Source organism: Musa acuminata, chromosome BXJ2-10 (assembly GCF_036884655.1).
Source record: "Musa acuminata AAA Group cultivar baxijiao chromosome BXJ2-10, Cavendish_Baxijiao_AAA, whole genome shotgun sequence".
Taxonomy (NCBI): Eukaryota; Viridiplantae; Streptophyta; class Magnoliopsida; order Zingiberales; family Musaceae; genus Musa; species Musa acuminata.
Window position 1 is genome coordinate 1,307,281 of NC_088347.1, and position 17,290 is coordinate 1,324,570.

The 17,290-nt window shown below is 39.2% G+C and overlaps 1 protein-coding gene across 1 annotated transcript in view; it reads right to left on the reverse strand.

Moving 5' to 3' along the window:
• Positions 1 to 3,321: 3,321 nt before the first annotated feature.
• LOC135624238 (serine/threonine-protein phosphatase 2A 65 kDa regulatory subunit A beta isoform-like) overlaps positions 3,322 to 17,290 on the reverse strand; it is a 59,946-nt gene continuing 45,977 nt past the window's right edge. The window contains exons 5-13 of the mRNA XM_065127653.1: positions 17,119 to 17,198; positions 16,899 to 17,040; positions 16,692 to 16,772; positions 15,810 to 15,914; positions 8,536 to 8,718; positions 5,267 to 5,359; positions 3,972 to 4,111; positions 3,821 to 3,887; positions 3,322 to 3,731 (exon numbers count right to left, since the gene is read on the reverse strand). Of these exons, the coding sequence (XP_064983725.1) occupies positions 3,612 to 3,731; positions 3,821 to 3,887; positions 3,972 to 4,111; positions 5,267 to 5,359; positions 8,536 to 8,718; positions 15,810 to 15,914; positions 16,692 to 16,772; positions 16,899 to 17,040; positions 17,119 to 17,198 (1,011 nt within the window). The 3' untranslated portion in view covers positions 3,322 to 3,611. The remainder of the gene's footprint in view (positions 3,732 to 3,820; positions 3,888 to 3,971; positions 4,112 to 5,266; positions 5,360 to 8,535; positions 8,719 to 15,809; positions 15,915 to 16,691; positions 16,773 to 16,898; positions 17,041 to 17,118; positions 17,199 to 17,290) is intronic.

Sequence of the window (17,290 nt, forward strand, 5' to 3'; positions counted from 1 at the left end):
AAAATTATTTTAGGTGTGAACATAAAGCAAGCATGCGTGGCACCCTCTTTTGAAAGTAGTGTTGCAAATCATCCCCTTTTTCTTTTTTTAATACTAACTTAACATGAATATTTTTATAAATTATAACCAAATTCTAAGATTCATAATTATGTCCATAGTACTAAGTTTTTAATATAAAATTATTTAATATAAAATTTTATTAAATAAATTATCATATTAAAATAATTAAAATTTTATTAATATCATAAATAATTAAGAAATAAATGATATTACACCTCGTCCTGATAAAAATTTAGTCATCTAAATTATCATACCTCAATTAATAAAAAGATAATTATAAGTCTTCTTAATTTTCTCCTCTAGGTCGATTGTAGTTTCTTTGGATATTTCTCAACTATTGAACCAAAGGAATGATATGATTCCTTCCACAGTTTCCCCTTGGTACCATATACCTAACTATTTTTAACTTTTATATGATGAAAATGTTAGGAATGTGTTGGCACTAAGAGGGTGAATGCATTAGTGCTTTCGTTAAAATCATCGGTTTGAAAAACTTTCATTAAATGAAAAACTGTATTCGAAAGATGTTAACTTGAAAGCGTATAGAAGCATAGTGAATAAGTAAGTAAAACAGTTTGCAATGAAAGTAAAGAGCTCAAAGTAAATGCAAACTAAGTTTTATAGTGGTTCAGTCGTTGTGACCTACAACTACTCCCGATTCCTCTTCCGTCGATACCACGGGCATCCAGTAATGATCTTCCTTCAATGGGCAAAGATCAACTACCCTTTTACACTCTTCTCCTTTTCATGGGTTCAGGAGATAACTTTTACAACCTCTCTTTCTTAGACCTCATTTCTTCCGTTAGAATAACTTTATAAATACTAGGAAGAAGAGACTCTAAATCCTAAGAAAGATTACATAATTATTTCAAGTATTCTTTGCCCCTTTTCAACTCAATCTCATACTCAATTCTTACATCTCTAGGAATAGCTAGGGTATTTATAGACCTCAAATAACTTCAAAATTGGACCAAAAAACTGTCTCATCCCGGGTTTCCCGGGTCCATACAGTACCACTACCTGTGTTGGACGATACTATCTCCTGTAGCACTAACAATGGGCGGTACCACCGCCTGACATAGTCTAGAAGACTGTGTCTAAGCGATATCACCGCCCAAACTAGTGATACCATCGCCTGACACTGGGCAATACCACCACCTAATCTGACGATACTACCACCTGATATAGTCTTGGAGATTATGTCTCGAAGATTAAGCCACTAACGGTGCCACTACTTGGACCGACGATGCCACCACTTGACCCAATTTTTGGGTCACTGAATGGGCTTTTCTCTTGGCCCAAAATAACTCCAATTCGAGGCCCACTGACCCCTAATTAAGTTGGCTTAATTATATTCTAAATCAACCCAATTACGACCTAAATTAACTTGATCTAGATAAATTATTATAAAGCATGAATCATTTGTTGTTGGGCATGTCATTGGATCTTACAACGCTTCATTCGATCATTCGGCATATTGTCCAATCAGCATGTTGACACTCATAACTTTCGATCTCCTTGATGCAATGTCCGATCTTTCGGCCAGATGCCCGAATTCATAGCTCGAAGCCTTCTGCCAATATATCGACCGATCATCCGACCCGACGTCCAATCCCTTGACATATTCTAACTCTAGCCCAACATTCAATTCCTCCTGCTTGAATCAATTTGTTTGTCCTGATCGAAGCTAGATTAGATTATAACATTATCAATTGGTTTCATCGTAAAAATATGAGATTCAAAAGAAAACACAAAATAAAAACATTGACGACAAATAAAACTAGGGCTTACGGTAATGTTTTCTGTCCCATACATGTTGCCGATAAGAAAACATTTAAAAATATAAGAAAACAATGGAAAAAAAGAATTGAAAAGTATTATGGATAAGCGTTGAACACCTTGACTACATTGCGCCATGACAGTGTGCTTTTGAATCAAGGAAGAGGAGATGAAGGGTCGGTCTAAACCTTATACTACATTGCGCCATGATAGTTTGCCATGACTACTATACCTATGGTCTAAACCAGTCCATAGGGTATCTTAGGTTTGTCTATAAGGTCCTATTTGGAGTATCTTGAGAATTGCCTATTCGGTATTATTCGAATTAAGAGGTATTATTTGGGCAAACCGAAAATAGGAGATGCTTTTTGAGAAAAATTGCCCTTAATATTGTATAATATATAAATATTATTTATTTTGGACTGATCTAAGTTTGGGGTTGGTTAAACCGATTCTATTAAGAGGTAGATGATTAAAGAAAAAGATAAAAATGGTTAAGGTTACTTTTTGTTTATAGGGAAAAGTAGAGAAACGGCAGGAAAAACCTAAGAACTCTAGCAAAAAAAATATGTAATAGCGTAGGCAAATCGCCTATTATTATTTTTAATCTCTTTTGTTTTTTGTGTTTCTGTAATTCTATTGCTAGCATTTTTCGTGTGTCGATGCTTGTAGTGATTGTCATTGGCTGTTTGTTTTGTACCAAAGCAACTCTTGATTAGGGTTGATTTGTGGTTTGACTTTTAATTTTACTCCTCTAAAATTTACTCAATGTCATAACAAAATATCCCATCTAATCAAACTTTTGGGCAAAGTCCCAATATTTAATCAGATTAATTTTATATCAAAAAAAAAAAAGCACTAATTAGCTTAACATAATTTTTTTACGTTTGAACGTTGGTAAAATTGCAACATGCAGCTAATCTCACCACTATAGGAAGGCTGGCCGAGCAACATAACAAACACTTGGCATGAATACAGGTAAAAACAAGTCACGAAGAATGTCTTCCCAGGTGGGGCTGCAAAAGGACAGCAATTGTGCAAACAACTTTTCACATCTAACAGCAACAGAAGGCAATACAGTAGTACATTGTAGCTCAACAGCAAGTTGAGCTCTTCATCACCATGGCTCGCATGCTGCTATATTTATACAAAATAAATGTGCGAGTAGACTAAAGATTTGAGTCAAATAACTCCATTTAGTCACCATGACAGTAAATCTAACTTCTGATCGGAGACAATGTATTGAAAATGGACTTCCGATAAGTCATCATTTGTCAAACTATCTTACTCTACAAAACTTCTAACAAAACAGGAAAAAGAATTAAATTGTATAGTCAAACTCTTTCTAAGAACTTGTTCCGATTAAGAACGGTAAAGCTGAATGATGTATAGATGGGTAATCAAAAATAGTGAGCAGGACTATGATATAATCAGGAAACAGATTTATGCCTACAGAACAAAATTCTTAAGGGGTATCAATCAGAAACCACCAAATGTTTCATCAATAGACATGTAAATGTTTTGTAAGGGGTATCAATCAGAAACCTGGTAGCACCAGATTTCTACATAGAAATAATCATTGTGTTCGTGAATTATCCTGTCAACAACTAAAAGAAGCACACACATAAGTGTCAAAAAAGGTACCAACATTCTTTGAGAACTCAGCGATGATTAGGGACCCATCAGTGTAAACTCAATCTCCTTACAAAAGCAGAGATGGTAACTTTTGAGTATCAACCATGGGAAAAATTGGACTCAACAAGGACAATTATCTAGTTTGACATCATTGCTGAGTCGCATGTCTGAAGTGCTTGGCTGGCAAAATATCTGACGTCCACATCTGGGTCCTCGCCAAGCTCAACAAGACATGGCCGAACCGTCTGCTCCACCACCTGCAATTAGTTTCCAGCATAATTTACCACATTTAGATCTTTGAGGAGATTATTGTAGGGGATGACTCTTAATGTTTTATAGTACTCACAGAGTGGTCAAATATGGGTACGAGTGACTGCAGGACCTTTGCCACATTGAATTTGATGTTTGGTACCCTGAATATACCACATCAAATTTGCATTTATTAAAAATTTAATAAACACAAAGAAGGATAGAATTATACTTATTTGTCAACCTACCTGTCCTTTGAGGCAGAAATGATTACAGGCAGTAGCTTTTGGCAAGTGATATCTGAACCCAAGACAGGAGATAATAGAGAGATAGCTTGTAGAATGGTCATGCGATGCAGGTAATGTGGATTACTTATCTTCTCCAACAACTAGCAAAATTCAAGTATAACGTCAGACTATCGAATTAACAAACTGATCTTTAAGCATTAGCACAACCAAACTGTGACACTTTAAACAGAGAAACAAAAACATTAGCTAACACGAAGCCGCTTTGTATGAGAAGAGATGGTTATAGTGCATTTGAAACTCGTATTTGTCATCCAAGTAGTGCTGGCAGGCAAGTACCCTCGTGTGCTTCTGAGTTCTAAGATGGAGCTCAGATAAAGGGGCAAATATCAATATTATACATCCTTAGTTAAATGTTGAGATTCCTATCACTTAAACTTTTCACCTAAAAGCATGAAAAGTTTTCTCATCAATTGTTTCTTTACTATGTCAAAGTTTCACAAGGAGAAAACACCAAAATCATATCCGCGAGACTAGAAGCAGAGCATATAAATTCTCCTAATCCATTGTGCTTCAGAAAGAACCTTACAGAAGAGCTGGCCACCTGCTGTGCAGAATTGAAATACTCAAAAAGGACACAAAGCGAGAGAGAAAAAAAAGCAAAATCATACTTTTCAGAGGGTGCTTTGAAAGAACCAAAGTACATGCATCAGATGTTTACAGCACAAGTAGCTTATCAATTTTGAATTTCAATTTGTGTCAAAGGCACATAAAAACACAACAAAATCATTCTCATAGAACTTTTATAAGCTGGTGTGGTAGCACCCTACTGCATTATAATCTGTATCATCTTCTGAAGACCAAAGAGAGTTTATTCATTAGCATCATGCAACAACATACGGTACCAGTTGAAAACTGTTCAATTACATGCTATACATTTGTGAATATGTTTGTAGCAAGCCATGCTGCTCATATTTTAAATTGATCAACTCCTCTACAGTTCCCTGGCTTCAGAGCCACAAACAATTTTGTAAAAGAACTAGGATAATCTTGAGGTAACTGATTATCAAAAAATTAAGCGTATTGCACAACTTCTGCCGCTGAGGGGTCTGGCGAGCGTCAGAAGAATGCAGCCTTACCCCTGCAAGCAGAGAGGCTGTTTCCCTGCAGTTCGCCAAGTATTCCATAAAGAAAATCTGCTGGAAGAATATATATACATGAATGACAAATCAAAGCCGCAAGCACCAAAATGAGGACAGAAAAACAAACAATGTTTGAGAACCAAAAAAAAAAAAAACCTGTGGCACTATATGCTGCATTGCCCATTCTGGACCAAATTCTTCAGCAAGACGCTTCAAGTTATTAGTAGCTGCCTCTCGAATAGAGAAAACCTGTAAGATGGTCAAAAGTCAAACAGTAATCCATGACCATTTGATGCTATACAAAAGAAAATGGCTTATAACTTTGACTCTCTTTGCTAAATTTTAAGCTAAATGTCACATAAACCCTGTGCACAAACAATAAAGTTATAACATAACCAAGAAATAAAATAGGTCACAAGTTCCTACTCTAAGCTAACAAATCACCTCAGGAAACAAGTATTATATGTAAAAGAAGAACTCTAGACCTCAAATTGTACAAAACCAGACAAAAACCAATTGGACTATTTATGTAGTGATAGATGTACGCAGTGTAGGGGATTCACACAAACCTTGAAAACCATAATGGTTATTTCATGGAATAAATGCATTAATCACATTCAAATGCATATCCAGGAGTCCAATTCCTAAGTGGAAAAAATAAAAAAGATATGGAGACAAGTCTAAGAAATAAAATTGTTAATATCAAAATACTTTCAATATTAAGAAAATGTGAATAATTACAAAATTTTGATCGAAGAACACCTCCAACCAAAAATATCCACTCTAACAACATCATATAACAACTATGATCAAAGAATTCTATAAAGAATCTCCACAATTAGAAATGCTATGTTCCCACACTTAGAAGAAATAGAACAAGAAATAAAAATAGAAGATCCTATTGAATCATAAGTATGTGAGTTCATATATAACAAAAACTAGCATACCTGTCCGAAAACCTCTGCTAGGGTTTCCAGTCAAGGTCCCCCTATGGCCGCCGCACCTCACCCTCCTACTACCTCCTCTCCTGCGGTGGTGTGTTCAGGCACTTTCTTGCCTGCACATGTGGGGGTTGGAAGAGGGAGTGCGCCCTTTTCCTCTCCTAGCGTTGCCCCATCTCCGTTGCAAGACGATCGGGCGACTCAATCTACCTATGTGAGTTTCCTTGGTGCCACTGCCGCTTTTTCGACTTCTCTAGCAGCAAGCGGTGGAGCCCTAGATGGGTCAGTATTGGGGCATAGCATTCAAGGGGTCTCCTTTGCTACGACGGGCTTCTCCGTCGCCATTCCTCCAGTTCCTACCCTCTCTTCGAATCGCCAACGAGGTAAATAGAGGTCGTCGAAAGCTAACAAGAATCATGTTGGAGACCACTAGCGACACATCGGAAGGCATGGATGTTGCTATACCAGCCCCATCGATGGGTAAATCTAAAGCAGCTTCGATCCCTGTTTTGCAGCAGGGCAAGAACCTTGCAAAGGCCCTCTCTTCTTCGTTTATTGGGCTTCAAGGGGTTGTGACGATTGTCAAGCAGGTTACGAAGTCGATCGCCTTTAGGGACCATGATGGCTGGCAAAGATTCTTCTTCCTCACTAGCGACGATGCATTCCCCCCATGGGTGATTTCTCCGGGGTCCCACTGGCCACACTAACCTCGATTGGTGTGGCGCAAGTTAATGCAATGCACACACTTGGGTCCACACCAAAAATGGAATTGATTCCTCCTGCTAGTTCCCTCCCTAGTGGCTTTTCCTTATCGACACTCTTCGTCGGTGCTTTGCATCCTAGTTCCTCTGCATCGGTGGGCGTTGCCACTGCCTTACAAAAGTCAACTGCTCTTCCTATTGCAATTGAACAACAATTATTGATCCCTGCGGTGTCCTTGTCAACTATGGTACTGAGTGTGTCTATGCAAGATGCTTTCGGTGGGGGTAAGAAGCACTAATCTGCTTCCTCCTTGCCATGGAACTCTCCTCTGTCAGTGCAAAAATCTTGAGAGTTCACTCTTCCCTTCAATTTCATAGCCAAAACAGTTCAATTCATTCTATGAACCTCCCTCTTTTTCTGACGATGGCACTCTTCGTATTCAAGCTTCTGATGAAGAAATCTCCAAGGGAGAGGAGTACTGGAAGAATTCACTTATTGGATATTTTGTTGGATCTCACCCACCTTTCGTCACCATTAGAAACCACGTGAATGCTTCTTGGAAGACCTTAGGTTCCTGGATGTTCTCTCTATGAAAGCAGGATTCTTTATATTCTAATTTGGTGAATGAGATAATCTCATCCAAGTGTTAGAATCTAGACCATGATATTCAAAACAAATTTCTTATCCTTTGACCTTGGGAACATGATTGTCAATTGGAGAAAATTGATTTTTCAGCAATACCAATTTGGGTAACAATATTCAACCTTCATTTATTTATGTGGACTCCTAAATTTCTTAGCTCTATTACTAGTGGCATTGGGAAGCCTTTATTTAGGAACTAGCTCACTGGAAAAAAGGAGTATTGGATTTACTAGAGCATGCATTGAAGTTTCTGCTGATTCCGATCTTCCTGATTCTGCATTTTACTCTTAACGATGTCAAAGACTATGCTATTAGACTGGAGTACGATTGAAAACCGATGAGATGTTCACATTGTATGAAACCAGGAATTGTATGAAACACATACCTTCTACTAAATCGGTCCCGAAGCAGCAAGTGGCTACTATCCTACCTATGTTGTAGAAGATCCCCTCTACTACTTCTATGCTAGTAGTATATGATATTGGCCCTACCGTGCCAGGGACTTTCGTGCCACCTGTGTCAGCGACGACTTTTGTGTCAGCTGAACATGATATTGGCCCTATTGTGCCAGTGACTCTTGTGCCACCTGTGTCTAAGGAGACGGTCTCTACTACGTCAAATGTATGTGATATCGGCCCTCTCACAGAAAACATGGATTCAGATTGTGATTTTCCTGTACAATCATGTATCATGACAGTCTCAAAGCAGTGATCATCTTTAACAGATTTGGTGCCCTCACAAGTACAAACGTGGTTGAGGATTCTGAAGAGGTAGATGAGGATACTAATTCTGTTTTGCCAGCCTTCAACTCGGTGTCGAAAAGCATCGAGCCTCCAAGAGACCCATGGATCCCAGTTATTTTTTCTTACCTCAGTGTAGAAAAGCATAGTGCCTAGAAGACACCTTCAGATCTCAGCTTGGGGTACATTCTGCATGATTTTTTCACTAGTGATAGTTGTTGGGGCCTTGCATGATGTTGATATGTATGCTCTCTGAGTTTTGTTGGCCTTAGTTGGGTTCTCTTCATCCCTATGCCTTGAAATAGTGAAACATGTCTATGCTATGCTGTACTATTTTTTTCTTTATCTTAATACTATTCTTGCCTTTCTGCAAAAAAAGAAAAAAAAGAAAATAGCATACCTTATCTTCTAACCACTGCATGCAAAGAGCACCAAGTTTATCGTCAAAAAAGCCAACACCCAACTGACTGGCCAATAAAGGGATGTACTCAATTATGGCAAGTCGAACACGCCAATGTCTATCTTCCGCAAGTTCAACAATAGCTGGCAGCAGAGACTGGGAAAGCAGACCAATTCCAATTACCTGAACAACATGCAGCTTCTGGTCAAAAGCATTTTTTTATAACATATTTTTCAACACAAAGTAACTAAGTTCTACTTTCAATATGTTCTTGAACCTAACTAGTAAAACACCAGAAAAGCAAATAGAAGCTCAGTACATGCAAATTGATTGCTAAGCAATGGAATTATACAGTGTATGTTAAATATATGGAATATTAGCCTTGTGCCTAATCCATATGAACAACCAAAACCTCTCTGCCAGATAAAAAAATCCAAATTGTTCAAAAAGGTATTGTTGATTCAAGCAACCACTTCCATCGGAAAGAGTTCAAGAAATTCCCCAATCAGATAGAGCAAAATGTTGCTAATATTAACGAACAGTCCATCTTCTGTTAGTTCATCAAGAGAACTGCTACAGAACTGAGATATTAGAATGTTTTGGAAGAAATAACGGAAATAATAGATATTAATCAGATTATACAAGAGGGTACAACTATGACGACCCCATCACTTGTATTGGGTTTGAGACAATACTCCATAACTGATTATGTTCATCTCAAATAATCAACCTATATCAAAGTATAAACTATACTTACTAATAAGGGCAGACAATCCTAAACCAAACTGGAAATAATGCCTAACCATACGTTTAAGTATCAGACAATGATGTGAAGCTCTTTCATGGACATAAGGACTCTAATTCAGATATCATACAGGCATGTAAACAAGTCCGAGACCTGAAACAGGAAGGAACATGAGAGAAAAAAAGGAAACCAAGGGATGTTCTGGATAGAGGAGAGCACAAACAAAGATACAGCCTTCTGAGTTACACAACAGGTATACTCAAGAAAAATAAAAAGCAATAAACAAACATCTCCAGACAGATAATTGTTTCCATAATATTCACTTTTATCAACCAACTTATATGATAATTCCAAATTACATCTTTGTGTTTAGTTCTAGGGAAATAAACAAATATCACCACAGCAAGGTTTGCCGTACCGGACTGTACCGCCCGGTATGGGCGGTACGTACCGGTCCGACAGGCCAACGGTATGCGGACCGCTCCGTACCGTACCGACACTGTAGCAGTGTACAGTAACACTGTAGCAGTGTACAGTGCTCGGTACATATGAGTGTACCGCTCGGTACACCCGGGTGTACCGAGCGGTATACCGTACCGTACCGGTACCGAGCCCGGGTCGAAACGTCGGTACGATACAGTACGGCGAACCTTGCACCACAGTCACAACCTAACTTAAAAAAGATAATGCAGAATTAAAAAACACCGATATCTAAGATGTATATTAAGTTCAAATTTGCTATAGCATTTCATGTTAAACCCTCAGTAGAACAATAATCCTGGACTTGATTCAGTTCACATAAATGTGATTAAAATGCCAAAGCCATGAAACTTTGAAGATAGTTGCCAGAGCATAACATAAGAAATCAAAATCGAAATGATTAATACAATATATATTTATTGACAGTGTTAGCATTCAAGTATGAGCTTTCAGTAGATATCTGGTGACTTTATTTGCTAGCTCTTATATTTCCTTAAAAATAAGCATACTCATAGCTGTTCAGCCCATCAGCCTTTCATGCAATGCAAAAATTGGCAAAAGCCTTTGCTATGGATTAGGTGCATGAGCATCAATCTAAAATTCAAGATAGTCAAGGCTCACGATGATACGGTCCACATCAATGATCAAACACGTAATCAAACCTTCAAGCATTTAGATCAGGATTCTCAATTTCGATATGTACCACCCGGTACGGGTGGTACGTATCAGTCTGAGAGGATACCAGTTTGTGAACCGCCCTCTACCATATGGTATCAATGTTTTAACTAGTACCAAGGCATACCGACCGGTACAAACCCAGATTTTGACCGTTATCGAGGCAAACCAATCGGTATGCCTTGACATGGTAGGTGGAGATATTTTGAAGGTTTTAGGATGTACATTCAGTACACCCTAGCATACCAACGGTACATACCAGTACGTACCATACCAAGCTCAATACGGACTGGTATTAAAAACCCTGATTTAGATTATCAAACATAAAAACAACAATAGTCTAAAATAAAAAGAAAATTTAAGCATCATCTCGGCATTAATACCTTTACTCTTCATAATATTCATATCAATCAACTCCAATCAAACTTTTCTGACGTTAACTTGGAATAATTAGTGTAAGCTTCTGCTCTAGCATTTTATGTGAACTGAATCACATAATCTGCACTAGCCAGATACCTACATTAATCAAAAATTGTACGAGAAACTTCATTACCATGGGCATCTGGCTGGCGTTCTAAATCCAACCTGATATTTCAAGTGATGACCTACCAACAACACATAGAAAGGTCCGGATATATATTTTCCTAACAAAGTTTTCTGCTAGAAGACACAAGTCTTCTAGCAGATGAATCTTTTCCTGATGAGGTTTTGTGCTATAATACAATAATCCTCCCTTCTTCTAGCTCAGGATTGGGTTTGTCATGTAATTATCTATGTATTACCAATGTTTAAAAAGCTAGGTACATGTCCTTACATTAGTATAATATGACAGCAGGCCATGCAGAAACAAAAATAAACTAAAGAATGGCTCTGTTCCATAACTTGGCCCACAAAGATGGTACACAAGCATGCCAAATCTTGTTCAGTAAATGCTAGGCAGTAACTCTGGTATAGCACGCCCACAAAGATGGTACACAAGCATGCCAAATCTCGTTCTATCACGGACAAAATTGTAAACAGGGTGTTTAATGTAATGCTTATGTATGTCCGTGTCCTTTGGTTTGTTCATGGTTTGCACAGCATGTAGAGGGACGATCGAAGGCTTAAAAGCCCCATTTTAGTTGGGTTTGGTAGCCATTTTAGGCTTTTAAATAAAGGTTGTGTCATGTGTACACTTGTGAGAGATTTTGGTCTGTAGTAGACCATTTGGACCCATTGTTGTGCAACCGTTCTGAGCTTGTAAAGTCTGTTTGTAATTTGCATTGACTATGAAGTATTTTTTGAAATGTTTGCTTGTGGATCCCGAGTGAGGCATTTTCTCTAACTCGTTTTCTCTTTTGTAGGTCCTAAGGGACTATGAGAGGTTTCAGGGAGGCTGACCTTGCGGACGGATACGCAAGGGTGCCACACGACTTAAGCAAAACGAGCTAAGTCCGTGACAGATGGTATCAGAGCGGGACAGCCAGCACGCACGACCGTTTAGGGGAAAATTGGCATGGAGATGTAGGGAAAAGGAGTCACTTAGAGAAGCGGGCATCTGAGATTAGCATTCAGAGGAATGGCCAACCCTTCACGCAAGAGGCACCACGAGGACAAGCAAGCTGGGAAGAATGCATAGCACACAAAGGTTGGGATGGCTGAGTTTGAGCCATGGCTCAACGTCAGCAACCATATTTGATGGTGCTCAAGGCAAGCGAGGCGCTTGATAAAGGATGAGAACATGCAAGGCGGAATAGGTTGTTCAGCGACCGAAAGAGTTATGCAAAGCTCACAGAGGTGAGGGGAATTGTTAACTCGAAGAATTCGATACTTATGCAATGGCTTGTATGCGAACGATGGAATGTTCATGGCCATCCCAAAGCGACCGAAGCTCGACGCCATGGAGCATTGAAACTTTCTCGTCGGCATGAGAAGGATACGTCCGTAGGAGGCTGAAGTGTGCAGTGAGTTCAGCATGTTGTTAGGCCTTGAGGGGTGCAGCGAGGACTGTATTGACATGGAGTCATAATCTAGCAAGTGCGTTTGCAGGAGGCAGAACAATGCACAGTTTGTTCAACAAGGAGGAGTAGTCCAAGGAGATGGTGGTCTCCGAAACATTCAAAGAGAAGGAAACGAAGAGAGAAGTTGCTCCAACGGGATAGATATCCAAGAGAGATAAGTCCCAGCTTTTCAGAGTGAGAACCAAGTGCAACGGACCACACATGTTGAGGAAGAGTACCTCAAAAACAACTTCACAAAGCTTAACGAATCAAGCGAGCGACGAGGAGTCGTCGCATGATCTCGCTTGAGATAATGCATTGGGGGGATGCATTGCGAGATCAAGTTGGGGACCGATCAAAGGTAACACAAATGAAGGCACACTTAGAGTCGATATGGAGATCAGACTTAATGAAGGGCTAACCCATGGAATGGTGGGCACGAGGGCCACCATCAACTCAATGCAAAACGAGGAGCAAAGCAACTTAGGTGTAACTTAGCGAAGTACCCAAGCCGCATGATGGGAGCCGACATAGAAGATGAAAAATGGAGCCAAGCAACTTTCTTACCGACAGAGATTAGGAATGCTATTAAAAACACTTGTGATTGCAACATATAGTATGTTTATGAGTGGTTATTACAATACCTGTGTTCGGGTGTCGACCAAGCACCAGCGTAAGACTGCCAAGTCACTACTACAAACACATAGCAACAAATAGATGTATTATAAACTCTAAGATATAGGACTTGGTTATAATTTATTAATAACTTCCTATTTCATGACTGTCGTATAACGTCTTACGCCGTTGCTTAGCCCGGAGTCCTAATTAATAGCGGCAGCAATAAAACGGGCTGCTCCCGTTATAAGGAAGTCCCTGACATACGGAGTACTATATCAATAGGAATAATGAGAAAGTCCATCATATGGTGACCGAGAAACTAGGAATAGGACTAATTTCATTAGATAGAGTTATTGGCCCTGTCTCTATTCTAAAGGGCTAATAACTCTTTGTCAATTGGATTGCATCAAGTAATAATCCAATACCTGTGTTCAACTGAGTACTCATATAGTATTATCTACCACATATTGAAGTTCATCTCATAAACATATTCTGTATTTCTTGACTGCTCTAGAGCTCATATTCGCTTAAGGGAGCCCAGTAAGTCAGAGGACAAGGCCGAGTAAGCAAACGTTGTTACCAATGAAGCTAACGAGAACAGAATCGGTGCGAACCCTGCAATAAGATGGTGAAGGCCATGCACAAGAGTAACAGTCCGTCTTTCCATCGACCAAGGGGAACTGCTCGGAGAACACAGAGGTGTTGGAGCTGGGGGTCGAAAGGGGCGAGGAAGCGACGACGAGTCCAGAGGGACTTAGCTACCCAAAATCAAGCATCGATTAGAATAGAGGTGGACTCGGAGGAGTGCCATAGAGGCATATCTACCGATCGTGAAGAAAGGGATGCAGATGCGCGGCGACGAATAGTAGGGCCATGGGCATGGTAGCGCCATGGTACCGCAGAGGCAGGACTTCCGTGAAGTCATCGATCTCTTCTTCTCATGGAGGGAGAATGCTTAGTCGTAAAAGGGGCCGAGGAGGTGGAGAATGCAGAGGCAAACTCCAATTACCGAGACAAAGCTGAAGGGTAGAGAATAGGGAACTTCGTAAGACCGGTGTCAACGAGCTTCTCATCAAGATAGCCGAAAGTGAAAGACTTCGGGTCGATGCAAGAGTGCATGACCAAGGAACGAAATAGACAATACGCAATGTTGTACCTTTGCTACTCAGTGGAGTAGGCGGCAGGGTTGATGGAGAAAACGGTACAATCCCAAATGCGACCAAAACTATTAGAGACTTACTCCAAGTTTGGGTGAAAACTTCTTGCATTCCAGAAGTTCAATGGCATTGAGAAGGTGAATCACAGTAGCTAACGCAACGTAAGAAGTGCAAACACTTCGAGTGCTCCATAAGTGTAAGCAAAGAGCCGACGAATGCTAGTAACCAACTCGATGCATGGAGTACAACCCTTGAGGAGGCAAGCGAAGTCAAGTAACCTTTGCCTTCTCAACTCTAAAGAGAATGGGCGAAACCGAGTACCCCAATTCTCGTATCTATCTAGCAAATGAGCTTTGCACATGTTCAAAGACCCTTCGAAGAAACTAAATGAAAGACAATAGTTGTCAAATCCTCATCAATGGTGATCAGTGCTGCTAAGAGTAGATTACCCGCTTCATTTCCCAAGAGAATGCCAATTGAAAGCGGAAGTGATGCGAACCTAACTGGAAGTGACAACTAAGTGAAATAAGAGTCGATAGGAAAATTTTGTAGAGGACGGAACCAAAACTTCAAAAGTTTACGAGATGATGCTCATTAAAGCTCCAACAAGCATTTACCCAGTTCAAGTAGCATGAGGCATTTGAGAGACTGGCGCATAGCAAGGATGATCTTTTCCTTCATCTGAAGGATCCGTAGAAACCAACAGGGATCAACACAACTCAGCCAACCCCACACTAGAGTCAGAGTCATTGGCGAGTTGAAATAGCATGGCGGATCAAAAGTTCGACTACTCAACAACAATAGTTGAGAGCAGTTGGGAGCCAACAAACGCATTGCAGCTGGAGCAGAAGAATGAAGATTCAGCAAAGGCGAGGAGTTGCAGTGTCAGCAAAAGCTTCGACGAGGACGTCGAAAGAATAAATGGGGGAGAATATCACGGACAAAATTGTAAACGGGGTGTTTAATGTAATGCTTATGTATGTTCGTGTCCTTGGTTTGTTCATGCTTTGCACAGCATGTAGAAGGACGACCGAAGGCTTAAAAGCCTCATTTTAGTTGGGTTTGGTAGCCATTTTAGGCTTGTAAATAAAGGTTGTGTCATGTGGACACTTGTTAGTGATTTCGATCTGTAGTGGACCATTTGGACCCTTTGTTGTGTAACCGTTCAGAGCTTGTAAAGTCTGTTTGTAATTTGCATTGACTATGAAGTGTTTTTTATAATGTTTGCTTGTGGATCTCGAGTGAGGTAGTTTCTCTAACCTGTTTTCTCTTTTATAGGTCCTAAGGGACCATGGGAGGTTTTGGGGAGGCTGACCTTTGCGAACGGACACGCAAGGGTGCCGCACGACTTAGGCAAAACGAGCTAAGTCCGTGACAGTTCGGTAAATGTTAGGTAGTATCTCTGGTGTAGCACAGTTATTAAATTATTGGTATGTACCTAAATATAAAAATGTTGTTTTTTTCTTTGTTTTGAAACATGTTTGCAGTAAAGAGGCTGTTGATGTCATCTTGGCTAACTCTATTTTGTCTGAATTTTTTATATGATCCAACGAAAACACTTAATTCAGGGTATATGTAAGGCACAAGAAAGAAGCCATGAAAACCTAAACATTGACACACCTGATTCACTTGATCAAGCTTGCTAATAATATTAAGTCGAACATCAGGAAACTCATCTTTTAAGAGAGAAAGAAAGATTGGAAGAAGTTGTTCAATTGTTGCATCCTGCACAATGCAAAAAAATAGTTAAATAACTCATAGAAAACATAGCAGATAAAAAAGATAAAATAGAAAGAACTAAACGGGCAGAAAAGTTGGCCAAGAAACAATGGCAAATATTTTGTTAAAGCTAAATCATATATGGAACTCCATGCATTGGATCTTGACAAAAGAAAACTAATCAACAGGCATATATTGATTGAATTAAGTGAATGAGTATAATAGTTTCAGTATAATGATTAAATAATACATGTTTCATGGAAGCATGCCATAGAAAAAAACACGACCAAGTGAAATGCATATCAATACTACAATTAAAATTCTATTATTTAAATGAACAACAATTAGGTGCATGTGCATAGACTTCCAAAAAAATAAAAGGGAAAAACAGCAACAGTAACAAAATATATGCTACTCTGTTAGTAAGGTGGTTTATCTGAAGGTTAAAAAACTAACCTTAGATGAGAGAACCAAATTATTTATAGTGTATTGCCAAGGATAACAAATGCAAACATAACAACTTCCACCCATGAGTCCAACTAGAAAATCTAAGAAATGCTTCCATGTTTTATCTCTTACATAGCCCCTTTAACAGCTCTGAACTTCCTAACTGAGAGCTCTATGATAGGCAAGTTCTAAAAAGTCATCGAACCGAGTCCATATTGTACTGATGATGTGCCAAATGACAAAAGTTTGGGCTAAACAGAAAAAGTTAAGAAACATAATAATATTAAGAAATTGTCAAAATATATTCAAACCCTTGCTATCTTACAATTCTCATACCTTTCCCAAAACCGGAGCCATTCCCATGATAACTGAAGCCAAAGCCGAGCGAACATGCTGGGAAGAATCTGATGAGAGTTCCTGCAGAAGATATACCCATATAAATTATACAAAAAAGTCAAAAAAAAAAAACTTAAAGTTGGACCTGTAATGACAAACACATCAAATGGGTCAAATGAAAATCGCCAAAATGTGCATAGCAAATACCTTCACACATGGAACAATGTGTTGAACAGCAAGGTGAGGATTCAAAATTCGGCAGAATTTTGTCACTTTTCCAGCAGCTGCTATCCGAACTTCAGCCTCGTTATCACGAAGAAGTCGCACATAAGCAGGCATCAAATCCGAACTTCAACAACATGAAACTCATCTCAGAAGAACTAGAAGAAAAAAGAAATGCTACTTTGATCAACTGAATTCTCTCTACCTCGTAGGTTCTGGCCCAACAGCTTCACAAAGCTCATATAACTGATTTGCAACCATATATCGGACCCTCCAAGATTTATCCTATTAAAAAAAAATACTATTTCAATTTGAAACTATGAAGTAATCCCAATATAGAAGTGACATGATATTGTTTCAGTATCTCGAAAATGTGC